Raw genomic sequence first — 16,025 nt, 5'->3', positions numbered from 1 at the left:
ATAAATGTTTTCTCTACTGTTTTTTTTTCCGGGCCGCTTTTATCGACACAGTAACTTTGTGTCAAATGATAAGCTGTATGATTAAAGCACATGCCAAAATCTTAAAATAATAGTTTTATGTATTTCCCACCCTCAAAATTTCATTATACCATACAATTTCTAAACACTTGGCAACCTCGACTCTCGACGTAATCGCGGCTGCAGCCATAGCAGCCATAGTCAGTTTGGTAAACAAAGCGGACAACTAGCGAGCTAACCGTTATTCCCCCCAGTTCCAACATTGAGAGTAAAGCATTTACGGGGACCGTTTCAAAGCGGTATACATAGTTATTATCTAATTACATATGATATATATAAATTTAACCGTTTCATGGATCGTATGTAGCTAACTGGTTAGCCTTTCAGTGAGGCTACGTTGATTCGGGTAACGTTAGTGAGCAAAATGAAACTAAACTGTATGGTCAGTATTGTGAGTGACTGTCTGCTAATTAGTGGATGTGTCTTAGTTGACAATTTTAGTTTATTTCGCCCCATTATTCTCTACTAGAAAACATACAATGTCTGTAATCAAATCTTTACGAATCACTCGGATAGGCAGATGAAAGCGTGCTAGCAAATAACGGATTGATTGAAAACACGAAGAAAAGAAAATCAGTCTGTCATGAAATAAGTCCCAGTTCAAGCGCTTGCGGTGAAATGTTCAATCTGATGGCGAACTGCTGCAACTGGTTGAAACGATGGCGAGAACCTGCGAGGTGAGTTTAGCTTTCATCTCATGCTTGTGTCTCATGTTAGTAACTTGTTTCAGAGCAGACGTGTCATTGAGATCTTACACTGTGCGATTGTGTATGTTACCTGGATTTGTGCAGTGGTCCCAAATTCAGTTTTGACCTCAACCTGTGCGACCGCCCTCTATATTTTATATCACTGTTTATTTATTGGCAACAAACATTCAGTTTGGCTGATGAAAGTGACCACACACACCATGTACCTTAGACATATTTACTGTTATTTTGTATTGCAATGGGAAGTGCAGTGTGTAACTCTCAGAATGCATAATTTTGTGGGAAAAAAAGATTGGAAATTATTATCCTCTTGTTTTGAAATAAAATATTTAGTTTTCTGGTGAAAGTTAATGAAACTTTTAGTAAATAAACTTTCGGAAACTTTACGGTAAATAAATAAAATCATCCCTTTAAAAGGTAATTTCTAAGAAATGTCAACTTAAATTTATTTGCATGTGCCACATGGTAAAATTTTGTTATTTGTCATAGATTCATGATTCCTACATTCATCCCTGCCCTTGTAATCAGTAAACACAAAATTTGATTTTGAAACTTTCAGTAAATACATTATTATAGATTGTAGGTTTGCATGTGTGTGTTTGTGACGGCGATCATTACAGAACTTGAACCGTTTTGTGGTGTTATTTTATTCTTGTATTGGTATTTTCTAGTCTTAGTATTTATTAATATTTTGAATTAGCTTTATTTTTGCATTTTCAGTATTCAGATTAAAAACAAAATTTTAAGTATATGAGTTTTAGTTACGTTATGCTTTTGGCAATTTTATTCATTTTTTACATTTCTGTTTTCTGTTTAGCTTTAATAATTTTAGTACTTCAAATTTAACTTTATTTTAGCTAGTTGCCAAGGCAACATTTCTTAATTTTTTAAAGTTTTAGTTTTTTAAGTTTAATTTAGTACATTATCCACACAGTAGTTCATCTATTCTCACGAGGTTTCATTAGATCTGGTGTCATTTTCAATTTTAGTGTTTCCTCTCTCTGTGTTCATTAAAGGCCCTACCTGCACCTTTCACTACATGTTTTAACATGACTTATAATTAGGCATAGGCTTAAATCCAAGTGTTAAATGTCTGATTACTCATATCAACTGCTGTGCCTGAAACAAGATGCTTGATAAGCCTAAATCTGGGTCAGGTGGTTGATCATTAGACCCAAGAATCGATCTTATATGAAATATGAAGTGTAAAAGTCAAGCCTTAAAAGTACCAGCGATGTTATGAAGACTGTTACTCTCCTCAGACAGCTCCTGGGCCCAGAGGTGATGATAAGTCTTTAAGTTATTGTCTTAATTTCATTGGTTGAACGTAGCGTGTCCTCTAGCACCCTGTCACTGATCTTGTTGGGTAAGTCGAAATCCCCAGCTAATCCCTCAGATACAGAGCTGACCAGAGGCCAGGTAAAACAAAAGTGTGTGTCGACAATAACAACCGAAGTCAAGGGAAAGCTAGCTGTCAACTTGATCTATTCCCAGTCTTGATGAAGGCCTCCTGGTTGCAGAGAACTGTCACCTGGATAGTGCGCTTGATGTCCCTGCGGCGCAAATGCCGCAGTTAAGTATCTGTTTGTGTGTGTGTGTGGTGGTAGCTGTAAGGACTTTGTGTTTTCATATGTTCATCCGTGGTGACTGCGGGGTTTGTTTACCTAGCCTTTGTGTTCATCTGGCAGTTTTTAAGAATTAAGCATAGGTTGATGATGGTGAGCAGAAATCCCATGTCAATTTAGAATACCACTGGAAGCCTTGTAGTTTAAACAGCTGTGACTCTACAGCCCCGGACAGATTATAATTGAACTTATTGAATATTTTTGACGTGTTGGAAAAGGCCACATTATTTACTTTGTCTTTGTGTGCACTGTGTGCTGAATCATCCTCTTCATCCCTGTGTGCTTCTGCCAGTCCAGAGATGATGTATTTCCATGCAGGCTTAGGTTGTATTAGCCGACAGCTGTTCGTAACTTGATGTCAAGTTTTATTAAATGTCAAAAAGTTCAAAGCTGCCTGTATGAACTCCATTAATGTGTCAAATTGAATACACCTTTTCTATGATTTGCATGTTTTTCATTTCTGTATTAAAATTAATTTTGATATTTGTTTTGGACGTAAAGTGAAAAAAAGATGACCATCTTGCTAGCTAAATAATAAATACATTTATTAATTAATAATCGGTGCAACTCCGCAAAAACTTTGAAATGGTGAAAAATTTAATGATAAATAGGCAACAAACAAACAAATAAATCATACTTTTAAAAATAATAATGATAGTCACATGTATTAAAGGTATAAAAATGTTAGCTTATTACTTTTAACTTGGTGGTTACAACACTACATATTTTTGAGTTATTTTAAACCTTTATAAACTAAATAAACTTTTCTTGAAAATGGTATAAATTATTATTTATTTTTTTATTTTTTTTTAATTTTTTTTTTATAATTTGAAAACAACTTGAATACATAAAGTACTTTTCTATGAACTTGACTGTAGTTTTAAACTAGATTTCTTTTTTTTCTTTTATGTTCTCGCTTGCTTGCCATTGACCTTATTATCGCATTCTAACCTGAGTGCACCTCTAGTGTCTTTTGGAGACACATAATGAAATGAAGCTGTATCTGTGCTCTTGCAGGAAGGTGACATTAGTAATGGTTGGACTGGACAATGCTGGAAAAACAGCTACTGTCAGAGGAATCCAGGGAGGTAAATATTCATCTTAATATTTTTGGAGTATTTTTTTTATGTAGTCCCAGATCTCACAAGGTGTATATTTCTGTGACTGTCATAGAAAGTCCTTTAGATGTAGCACCTACAGTGGGCTTCTCAAAGGTGGACCTGAAGCAGGGGAAGTTTGAGGTCACAATCTTCGACTTGGGTGGCGGGAAGCGTATCCGCGGCATTTGGAAAAACTACTACTCTGAGTCTTACGGAGTGGTGTTTGTTGTGGACTCCAGTGATGTTCAAAGGATCCAGGAGACCAGAGACACAATGGCTGAGGTTCTTCGGCACCCTCGTATTGCAGGCAAACCTGTATTAGTGTAAGTTTTCAAAACATAACATGTTCTTGCTGTTGAACTTAACTTACTGTCTAGACTTAACATTACAATACTGTTCAAAAGCTTGGAATTAGTAGGATTTTTAATGTTTTTCAAAGAAGTCTCTTATGCACATCAAGGCCGCATTTATTTGATTTAAAATACAGTAAATAAAAAATGAAATATTGTAAAATAGTATTAATTTAAAAATAACATTTGTATTTTGCTATACTTTGAAATGTAATTTATTCCTATGGTGGCAAAGCTGAATTTTCATCAGTCATTGCTGCAATCTTAAGTGTCACATGATCCAAATAAACATTGTTCATTAATAAAACATTAAAAATCTTACTCATCCCAAACTTTGAAATGGTAGTGTGCGAGTGTATATCTACATATCATCAAACATGGGAGATGAGACATAAAGCATAAAGGCCGCAGATAAAATGAATATGCCCTGTGCTCTCATTTTCTAATGACATTGATAATAGAACAACAACAAAAAAACTATATATAAACCATTTATAAATCGTGCTCATATTGTTTTGTTGTGTACTAACCTTAATTGGCAATCACTCAGTAAAGCTATAAAGGTGTATGGACCGAATAACCTTAAAAAATAAAGAAACTTGGGCCAGTTTAGAAATTAATTGTATATGTATTAAGTCATCATAGCTGGTCTTCAGTGGCAAATGCAAGTAACTTTAATGCATTTACACCAGTAAATTACAATTATTTGATATTGTGCACAATCCTTGCCTGGGATAGCCTACTTAATGATGAGATATGCAGATTTGCATTAATGAGGGTGAAAATTAAAATACCTTATTCATATTCCACATTAAGTGTTTGGATATACAGGGGAAAGTAATGAAAAAGGACGTTGTTTAGGAGGCTGAGACCTTTAATAATTTGTTTCTGGCTTTAGTCCTATTCTACCTGACCTACCTTAAGATTGCATGTTGGGAAGCACATCCTTGGTGATACATTTATCTTACTACGCCACCCTGTGCATGCCTTGAGAGTTTTGCATTAGTCCAGCTCTTCTAACGGGAAATAATACTACCTGACAGAATTATTTCAATGGTACACCTGTAAAAAGATCTCGGCACCTGGGGGCCGATTCTCAATTTCCCCTGGTGCTTGAGATAATAAACCTTTTGATGTGCTTTTCTAAACAAGCTATCATGTTCGATTGGGTCCTTGTTCTTGTTTGTATTTGGTAATTATACCAACACCACCATGTTGGATTCTTTACGATTTCATCACTCTTAGCAATCTGTGGCCAAATGCATAAAATATTTGGACTAGTCTTACAAGTTAATCAAGTAATAAAGTTAATCCAATAATTTTTTTTTATTTTTTTTTTTATAGAAAAAAGTCAGTTACATAAAAATGTAGATTTGCCTAATTTGAATCCGAAAATTAAGACTCATTACTAGGGCTGTAAAAAAAAAAAAATCGAATTTCGAATATTTGTCTAATTTGTCTAATATATTGTCAGGTAGCTTTATCAGTGGTGCACGAAATGCGATGACGATGCAAATGTCGTTCCATTTTAATGCTTTTCATAGCTTATCCAGCTGAACCCACTAGATGCAGCGCTGCTATATTGTTCATTCAAAATATTGCGTAAAAAAAGATCAATGTGGATGTTGTTTACTTCAAAACTGTAACAAGGCCGTTCACACAGAATGCATATATATCAGTAGCCCCTCACTGCAGAACAAAGATCCAGGGGGCGGGTTTGGATCCACATCTAGGGGGTGGAGATGGTAGGTTTAGGGATGGAGATGGGTAGGTTTAGGGGTGGAGACTGGTAGGTTTAGGTATATGTAAGGTGGGAGGAATTGGATCTAGATCCAACCACTCCCCCTGGATCTTGTGTTCTGCAGTGAGGACCATCTCATATTTATCGCATTTTCTAGAGGGACATCTGTAACCGTTGCACTCACGTCTCGCACGAGAGCTGCATGTTTAGAAAACCATGCAAAAGGAATGCAAGTTCAACTTTTAAAATGCATGTCTCGAGACTTTATGGGGATTTTTCCCCATCCCACTGCATCTCATGTTTTTAAATAAAAAAGTAGTCTTTGTGATTGGTTTTCAGTCCTTTGTAATTAAACTAGGCTACACATGCATACGTGATGCTGTTTTGCTTGTAAATGTTTAAGCTAATTAATTAATTATGGTTTATAAACATTAATTTAAACATTATGCACTTTTTTCAAAGATAGTTGTCATTTTATTGCTTTGAAGAAATGTGCATTAGTAATATTTTGCTCGATTCGCCCTCGTAGCCAAAAGCAAACACTCCCCCCCCCCCCCCCCCCCCCCCGCCAACTGAAATTATGCCTTTTAAATTTGAATATAATTCTAATATTGATAATATTTAAGTAAATAAATTGAATTTAGCTTTTCAGCCATTTTGACAGCCCTACTCATTACCTCTTTGGTAACTGCTGGGTTGTCAGACTACTGCTTAAGACATATACTGCTTAAGTTTTAACATAGTCTAAGTTTATGCAACTAGCCTTAGGCCCACCAAAACGGTGTCATCAGCAAAAACCATGATGAAGCTGAAACTCCATAAAACCGCAGAACTGTGTACGTAAAATGGAGAATAGAAATGAACTCCGAACAGAACCTTGGGGAACACCCATTTTTAAATGGCAGCTGATAATGTTTACAGCCCTCCTTCACCAACATTGCCTGTCTGTCAGAAATACGAAGGAGTTTAGAGCCAGGACCTTGAGTTTGCTGATGAGCCTGGAGGCTTTGATGAATGTCAAGCTGTAATCGGTGAAGAGCATCCTCACATAATTCCTGCCTCTAGTCCAAGTGGAATAGGGCAGTGTGCAATAGATCATCTGTATATCTGTCGGGGCATTAGACAAGCTGCAGTGGGTCCAATTAACTGAGGGAGTGAGCAGCAGATGAAGTCCTTGACTAAATATAGCTTAAGTGTGCTAATAAGTCAAGAGTGTTCTTTAACACAAGGCTAATTATTCAATCCACCTCAAGTGCCAACCTCAGGTCATTTGTTTGTGACTGCTTACCTAGTGACCTGCATACCTAGTGACCAGCTCTTTCCTTGTTCTGATTGGCTTGCAGACTGGCTAATAAACAGGACCAAGATGGGGCATTGGCTGAAGCAGATATCATTGAGACCCTGTCATTGGAGAAACTTGTCAACGAGAATAAATGCCTCTGTCAGATTGTGAGTTAATATTTCAGCACAGTTTATATTTATCAGTCTGGTGAGTTTTTAATCACAGAGGAAATCCTGAGTCTTTATTTATTATTTGCTTTTAACAGGTTCAAATTTGATCAAATTCATCACATTCTCATGGCAGAAATGTTGCAAACCAGTCATATAAAACTGAGCTAAACATTGTTTCCTCTACTCTCAGGAACCCTGTTCTGCAGTGCTAGGTTATGGTAAGAAGGTTGACAAATCCATCAAGAATGGCCTTAACTGGCTCCTGAATAACATTGCCAAGGACTACGAGGCAATTTCAGAGCGTGTGCAAAGAGATACAGCTGAGCAGAAGGCTCAAGAAGAACAAGACAAGAAGGAAAGAGCAGAGCGAGTCCGGAGGATCAGAGAGGAGAGGTCAGTGAGCTGACAAGACTTTTCACTCAGATTGTCATGCTGATCCCTCTTTTCCAGTTCAGGAGTGGATGAAGTTAGTGGCATAGTCATTGAAAATAGTTGAGATATAGCCATTTTCACCCATGATACAGATTTTTGGTCAAACCGCCCTGCACTTGTCAACAGTAAAATTAACAACAGAGTTGAAAGGCCACAGAGTTGTGTGTGTAAAATGGAGAATATAAGAGGGCTCAGAACAGAACCCTGGGGAACACTGATTTTTAAATGGCGGCTGATGATGTTAGTAGCCCTCCCTCACCACAATTATTATTATAATTTTTTTTTTTGATAATTTGTTTCACTCAGACATGTTACAATGCTGAAAAAATAGCTGTATCTACTACCATTTCATTATTACTTTAAAGTGTTCAAAATGCAAACAATAGTTTGATGTTTTTCACTGACAGAGACAGACAGGAGCGAGAAGAAGCAGAGCGAGAAGGAAGGACATTGAAAGAGGAAGATCTAGGTGATGTCGACATGCCCAACCCTTTCCAGCCAATAACCAATGTTGTTGGTGAGGTTAGTTATCACAATGTTTCTTTTAAATACAAGTTGGATGAAATCATTATGATGCAAATACTAAATTCATATATAAATCCCAGAATGAAGACAGACTAAACAAAGAAAAAGACATGCAAAGACAGAGAGAAAATTGCCAGCAGGGCAGTGTGCAAGAACAGACAGTCCATCAAGATGAGGATGAAGAGGAAGAGGAGGAGGATGAAGAGAGCGAGAGACAGACCCCGGAGAGCACAGAATCAGGTAGTTTTTGTTTTTTATTCCTCAAAAGGACTCCATCACGCCAAGAGTAATAAAGGTTTATTTGAGTATTGTCAGTTACTTTCAAATACAAGCTTTTTCTGTTATAACACATGAAGAACCTATTTACCTCTGCAATTTGTTGGAGTGGATGAAGTTATTTCAATGTCTTTCACCTTTGATCAGGAGCAGTGGACCAGAACAAAAAGAAAACTAGGAAATTACGATTGAAACGTAAGCACAGAGTCGACCCTCTCAGAGTGGAAGAAGCAGCACCCAAAAGCCCAACCCCTCCTCCCTTACCAGGTAGGAATGTGTCTTTTACAAGTTGTTTCTCATACATGAAGAATGATCAACTAATTGGTGAAATTGATAAAATTCCAGTGTACAACAGTCTTTACACTGAGGACCTTTGTCAATGATGTCCATTTGCAATAGGAATAAGCATTCCTCTTGAAAACAAACACGCATTTAAAAAATAGCTGAGACCAGGGGCTGGGTGGTAGTAGAAAAAAACAGTACAACACAAGCCACGCGGGTACTTTATGTTAAACACTTCAAAGAATGCTATAAGAATACAGTTTCATGTGGCCTCATTGCCATGCCAACTGCTTTGACAAAGTACTCAGTGTGTTTGAGAGGTTTTCGTCAAGACATGCCTTACTGTTATCTAATATGTTACTATAATATTACTGTTTTTAAAATGAAAATATTTCCATTTTGTAAAACAGCTAATCATTGTTCCAATCATGTTGCTGTAGTCATTAAACATTCAATACTTCTGATATTTCATAGACTGCACATGAATGCCACATGGTTTGCAAGACACGTATGCCAAAGGGAGTGCAATCAAACATAGTTGTACAAGTTTTGGTTTAAATTACCCATAATGATTGAAACCCATTACAAATAAAGAGCAGCCCATTTATTTGCCCATTAAAGACAAAATGCTATTAATGGAAGTATGCAAAATATCAATTTTCCAAACAATTCCATTACTTTACCCAAATACACTGATATAATGATTTATATATTTTTCAAGAAATTGTATACATGCATAATTTGCCTATGCAACCCATGTCAAATTTGTACACAGAAAAAAGGTAGCGCTAGTTGTGGTTAGTGTGATTTGTTTATTTGTATACTGATAAGATGACCTGTATACGTATGTACACTGCTGCCTCGAAACACATTGATCTGTGCAGAGTAGCAGAGCCAAAGCACAACCAAAAAAGAGCATTCTTCTCTTAAATATATATCTCTTAAAAGTTACATAGCGTAGCTTTAACATAACTACAGGAAAAAGCATAGTAAAACACTGTTATGTTCGGAAGAGGGAATGCGTATGTTCCTGTGGAATCTATTTGCATTGTGCAACCTTTTTTTCTGTTATATTAAGATTTAATTTAACCTAATTAAACAGATTAATTAATTACGCAGTATATTAAACTGCAGGCATATGGGATTAACTTTGTGCCAATTAAAATTGATGTAATTTTTCAAGAAACGTATGAAAATATAAACTAAAATGGAATAAAATGTCTTTGAAACTGAAAAAATAAATTATTGCATGCAAAAAATTTGACTTCGTTTTTAATACACTGCATGTTTTGCGACTGTTTTCTCCTCTTTCATTCGTTGATCTGTACTTACAAATACGCTTCCAGAGTTTTCGTTTACGATTCTGAAGTTTTCTTTTACGATTCTGAAGTTTTCGTTCGCTATTCTGGCACAAATCTCTTGTGGGGGCGGGGCTAGCAGTGGTGTGTTCTCATTGGCTACTGAGTTTTGATTAACAGCTTCTTGACCTGGAAGTGAAGACGTCAGTGTTGTGCCCCCAGTGTGGATGTGAGCGTCTCTTAGCGGCTTACTATTTCATTTTAATGATATAACGTTAGGAGTTTTGTTTTTGAATTCAATCTGTATTTATCTGTTGCTACTATTCTGTCAACATAAGCTTTTAGGAGCACGAGAGAAACAGAAGATCATGGAGGTTTAATTGTTAATGTACAGTTGAAATATGAACTAATCGAAGCAAATGTGATCTAATTGAAGGCTGTAACTGTATGTAGATAACCAGGTCCAGAAATGATTAGGCTAAATCAAGACAACTTGCCATGAGTATCCTGATAACGACGATGATCGATGATAATGATGATATCATTCGCTGTCCTATTCCTAAGAAATCATCTCAACAATTTAGCAGCAGAACAATACTGATAAAATAATAATAATAAAAATATGTATATATTTATATAATTAAAATGAAATGGGAAGCCGCTAAGAGACGCTCACATCCACACTGGGGGCGTAACACTGACGTCTTCACTTCCAGGTCAAGAAGCTGTCAATCAAAAACTCAGTAGCCAATGAGAACACACCACTGCTAGCCCCACCCCCACAAGAGATTTGTCCCAGAATGGCGAACGAAAACTTCAGAATCGTAAACAAAAACTTTAGAATCGTAAATGAAAACTCTGGAAGCGTTATTTGTAAGTACAGATCAACGAATGAAAGAGGAGAAAACAGTCGCAAAACATGCAGTGTATTAAAAACGAAGTCAAAAAAGTTGCATGCAATTCTTTATTTTTTCAGTTACAAAGACATTTTATTCCATTTCAATTTATATTTTCATACGTTTCTTGAAAAATTACATTCATTTTTATTGGCACAAAGTTAATCCCATACAGGCTTGCTGTAAACGCATTGCAGTGGTGTATAAGTTCTGTAGCACAAGACTTCAGGAAAATCAGAGAAGCTTTTTTCTATCATTTGCTGTTGGATTTTTGTAGTCAAATGTTTGCAAAATGCCTCTTTTAACCACTGATTTGTTCTAGTTTTTCCTTTTGTTGCGTCACATTAATGACTCTAACAGTTAATCCCTACTTTTTTCTGTTTTAGTTGGATGGGCTACTCCTAAAGCTTCTAGGCTCCCCAAACTTGAGCCTCTTGGAGATACAAGACATTCTGGTAATTGCTGGTTCATTGCATCTGTTCCCTGTCCAGCATGTCGACAAGCATGCACATCACTAACATTCTTTTTTTTCCCCATTCTGTTTCCTAACCATGTAATCATCTCCCATACTTCTGTTCTTAAAGCTTTTTTTTTCTCTCCATCCACACAGCAAGCCTCAGCCACATCCTTCCTGTACAATCATCTGTCAACCGAAATACCACAACCATCCACCTTGATATTGTGCCTAATAAATGCTACTAGCATGATCTCCTTAACTCCTCACTTCCTGCGCTGTGACTAACGTGTGTTATTTGCTTTCCTGATGCTTACAGGAAACATTTTGGACATTCTGAATGCTGCATGTAATGTTCTGTGTCCTCTTCTGAATGTTAAACCAGGCAGTGTGTCATTTTGATCTGTGAATTGAATGATGTAGTGTAATCTTGTAGTATTTAGAAGTTAGCTGATCCTTGATTTAAAAAAATGGACATTGCTGACCTAAATCTCTTTTTTCCCCCATGACTCTCTTTCATTGGCAGATTTCTATGGCAAACCTCTCCCACCAGTAGCAATTAGGCAGAGGCCGAACAGCGATACTCATGATGTTATTTCCTAACACTACCTCTGCTTCCCCCCCTGACTGGTTAACAATTCTCAAGGGTCCCAACCAATCAAAGTATTGTTTTGTTCTTATCTTCAAGCACGGGCAGTGTAGCAAACTACACAGATGCAATTGCCCAGAAGCGAGGAACTGATACCCAATCGACAAACCCAGACGGATCACATGACCTCAAGCACCTATTGACTGGTGGTCAGTAGAAGCTGTGTTTAAATGAGATGGGGGACATTTATGTTCAGATAATGTGCTCAAATTTCGAACGGTTCATCATTTTGATTTCTTTGGAGCCGTTTGTCTTGTTTTATCAAAATACTTCAAATCAGTATTAACAGACATTTGAAACTCAAATGAGACTTCTTTGTCAAAAATATATCACAGACCTATTTTTTAAGATAATAGAAATGTATGTAAATACATTAGAGTTTAAATTTGTGTACTTGAAATTGAACAAACATGTTTTTATGGTCCACGTGCATATCTTAAACTCTTGTATAATGTGCAGTTGATTGTGACACAGTTTTGCCTTTTTAAATGTCAGATGGTCTTTTTTTTTCAGCAGCATTTATAGGTTTATACACTACGCTGTCTTAATTTTGAGAACGACATTCGTACTCTCAAATAGCACCAGCAACAGATACAGAGATCCTGAGAAATTGAACTTTTGAATGTGATGGGAAATGTTGTGGTACATATTGCTTTATCAGGGAGGAAAACGTTTGCCGTCTTCTGAAAGGTAATGAGTGGGTAACTTCATGATTTACTGTAAATGTAACAATACTCAACATCCAATATAAATTCAAATTTTAATGTAACTGTAAACGCTGCTTTCGTATTTATTTGATGCTATTGCCATTTTTATATTTCACATTGTTTTGTATTTTACCCCACACACTAATATTTGTTGATGAAGCGTTCTGGGCATCATCCAGTTTACTCTGCTTTCGGTACCTGCGCCTTTTGTACCCAGTTTACACTCCATATGAATGTCAAATAAATAAAAACAAAAGTACTCTTATGGTCACTCTCACTCAATCTCTCTGCTGGTCGATGCCGTAACTGCATCATCAAGGTCTCATGGTTTGTTTTCAACTAGACGTAGAGAAGATGTGTAGATGATCATTGTATGATGGAAACAAAGAAAGAAAGATGCTTATTTTTGCATGAATGATTGAACAATTCAAAGGAAAGCTTTGGTTGTTACACTTTGTGATTTGGAGCAGTATGGATATCTGAAGCAGATATGAGATATTCGAATATTACTCAACCATTTTGGAACAGATAAAATAGAGACGAGTAGTGCAGAGTTCATCTCTCCAGCGGGGCGCACCTGTGAAATTTCCTTGATGCATTATTTTGGAAATTACATGGTAAAATATGCTTAAGTGCAATGAGAAAATGTAACCATGTGCATGGTTTGGAATCATTTTTTTTTGGTACAGTTACTTGGGTATAGGTGTAAAATGTTAACAACATATATTGCCTTTGTTGGCTGCTGCCAGCTAGCACACATCTGTACTTATGAACACCATTGAGAAAGGGGGTTTAAACTTTCTTGATTTCACCAAACAACACCTTTAAAATAAATTGGATAAAGAGCTGTATCAATAAGCCCTCATCTATATGGAATCTGATCCCTAATGTTGTTTTTTCCAAACTAGGTGGTTTAAATTTCTTATTAATCTGTAACTATAACATCATGAAAATCCCTGCCAAATGATCTCTTTTTCATAGGCAAATGTTCTTAGCTTGGTCCCTCATTTTTAAACACAATTTTACACCTCACTCGTATCTAATCTGGAATAACAAGAATCTACTGTATGAATCCAAATCTCCTTTTTTTAAATTGGTTTAAAAATTGTATTATTTACAGTATTGGGTATAGGTGTAAAAAAGTTAACACTCCGTAAATACTCTATACACACGACACATTTAAGAAAATACAGAAATTAAATAAAATTGACAAATGCATACAACAACATTTCAATAGTAAACATATAAAGGAAAAATAAAAATAAAAAGCGATACTTATATCCTTCGCCGGTGTCCTAGCTCGGTGGAGTCGCACGGTAGAGTCGATGGTCTTTACACTCTTATGATGGTCTTTGGCTAAGCATGGGATTCCTGTTAGTCTGAAAGAGTTTGCAGTTGTTGCTGATACAGTGCCACGTGGGGTTCTCATGCTTTTTAGAGGTCTTTCTTTTCCAATCTCATCTCATGTGGATCTTTGTAAAACATTTGTTGGAAAACAGTGCCTTTCGTCATCCAAGACAACAAAACAATAAGAAAATTAGAGTTTTGTTTCAGATGGAGTCTACAGTATTTCTGTGCCTAATCTCTTGTTGGATGGTTTAGTAAGTGATATTCCCTGGAAGAAAGTTTGGTCATTACCTCACAAATATTTAATTACTAACAAAATGAGAGAAACTGCATTTAAGTTGATTCACAGAACCCGGATAAGTGCTCTCTTAAAAGACTTAAGAATGATATTAACGCCAACTGTTCTTTCTGTTTAGAAAACAATGAAACATCTTTACATTTATTCTGGAATTGCTCTTAGCATCATTTTGGTGTGACATTCTTGACTTTATCAAATGTTATTTGACTCCTAATTTTGAGTTTACTTATAGCAATGTCATTTTTGGCTTTCATCAATGTGAAAAAAAAAATTAACGTGAATGTTTTTTTCATGCATTCAATAAAAAAATAAAAATAAAAAAAAAGTTTGAAAAATGCGCGCAGAGCCATGTTTCTTGAATCGCGACGCGTGAGGGAGCTTCATTGATCAAAGAGAACAGAGGAGCGGCGTGTTTGGATGATTACAGATGAGACTTTCTACAGCTACTGCAGATCATGAATCAAGTAAGTATATCCAGTGGTGGAAATGGCCGAAATTCACTGGGGGGACTCTAGCTGGGAGTTAACAATGGTCATTTTAGATTACCTTTCGGATGTATATCATAAAACCATTTATAATCTATGAAAACATTTATTAACAACTTATGTCATATTTTCTCTAAACCTTCTTGTAGCTACATTAAGACAGGCATATGCAATTCTGCCCAAATTAAAGATACGTTGTGTTTGAATTTGTACATCTTATGATATAATTATTATTAATGACCTCTTGTGCTTAATAAAAAAATATTTAAAAAACATTGATTAGTGAAATGAACGAATGATTTCATAAAATATTAGAATGATTGTCTCATTGGCCTGATTAGCTAAGCCCTCACAACACGTATTATATTTAATAGTTTACACTTTGCAAAAACGTTTTCAATTAGTTTTAAAATATAGCATTAAATTCTTAAGGACCTACGTTTCTTTTCAGGAGCACTAGTGCTTCTACTTAAAAAAATAAAATAAAATAAAATAAATTAGGAACACCTTCTGATCAATGACAGAAATTAACCTTACTATTATAAGGTGATTTTTGACTCCTTAAAGCATTTTTAACTTTATTAAATGTATGGCATATGTTGTGCCAAAAATAGATTTATTAACTTTTTGTAAAAAAAATAAATAAATAAATAAATAATTAAACAATAAATTCATTTAAAATAATAAGATCAGGAAGACCTGAAATCAGCATCAACAATTAATCTTTGCACGGAACAGAAGAGCACAAATGTGGAATATTTACAGATTTTTTAATAAGACTCAGAGGTGGCACTAATACATTTAATAAAAACAATGTTATGAGATTGAACATGGACACATTAAACAATTAAAATTAATACTTTAAAAATGAAACTCACAGTAGGTGGCAGCAAGTCACTGTCTGTCACTGAATCATTCCTCTAATCGATTCGTTCAAGCAAGTGACTCTCTTTATTAATCAATATAATAATTGCTAAACTATTCACCTTCTTAGTTACCCGTGACCAAACACTTGGTTTTGAAGTGATAGATGGGCCACTCTGGAGTCCATCCTGGACACACTGCTCCACGGTAACCAAAATCGTACCCACATGACTACACACCTCTCCATTGCTGCATAGATCCAAACAGACATTTTATCAGCGGGATGAATGACAGTATTGAAAAAGCTTATCTAAATGCTACTGTAAAATGTAACAGTGCTGTATTGTTTAGCTAGCCAGCCATACTTACTTCATGATCTATGAATGCATTCTGATATCGGAATGTTATCGCGTGCGTGGACCAAGAAATTTGACTGCTGAAAATACAATATTGTATTTT

General features: G+C 35.8%; 1 protein-coding gene across 7 annotated transcripts; it reads left to right on the top strand.

The window, feature by feature from the left end:
• Positions 1-88: 88 nt before the first annotated feature.
• Positions 89-12,838, top strand: LOC306874297 (ADP-ribosylation factor-like protein 13B). Of its 7 annotated transcripts, none has more exons than XM_079424265.1 (10): positions 89-755; positions 3,428-3,498; positions 3,584-3,833; positions 6,945-7,050; positions 7,244-7,446; positions 7,893-8,007; positions 8,091-8,250; positions 8,434-8,553; positions 11,149-11,217; positions 11,743-12,838. In XM_079424265.1, the coding sequence occupies exons 1-10, from the start codon at positions 697-699 to the stop codon at positions 11,817-11,819; spliced, it is 1,230 nt and encodes a 409-aa protein (XP_079280391.1). In that variant the 5' UTR covers positions 89-696; the 3' UTR covers positions 11,820-12,838. The 7 variants fall into 7 exon arrangements, with proteins under 7 accessions (XP_079280391.1, XP_079280390.1, XP_079280393.1 ...); XM_079424264.1 differs by having other exon boundaries at positions 11,373-12,836; XM_079424267.1 differs by having other exon boundaries at positions 11,905-12,830.
• The last annotated feature ends 3,187 nt before the right edge of the window (positions 12,839-16,025 follow it).

Source organism: Barbus barbus (genome assembly GCF_936440315.1).
Source record: "Barbus barbus genome assembly, chromosome: 8".
Classification (NCBI taxonomy): domain Eukaryota; kingdom Metazoa; phylum Chordata; class Actinopteri; order Cypriniformes; family Cyprinidae; genus Barbus; species Barbus barbus.
This window is presented reverse-complemented; position numbering and strand designations above follow the sequence as displayed.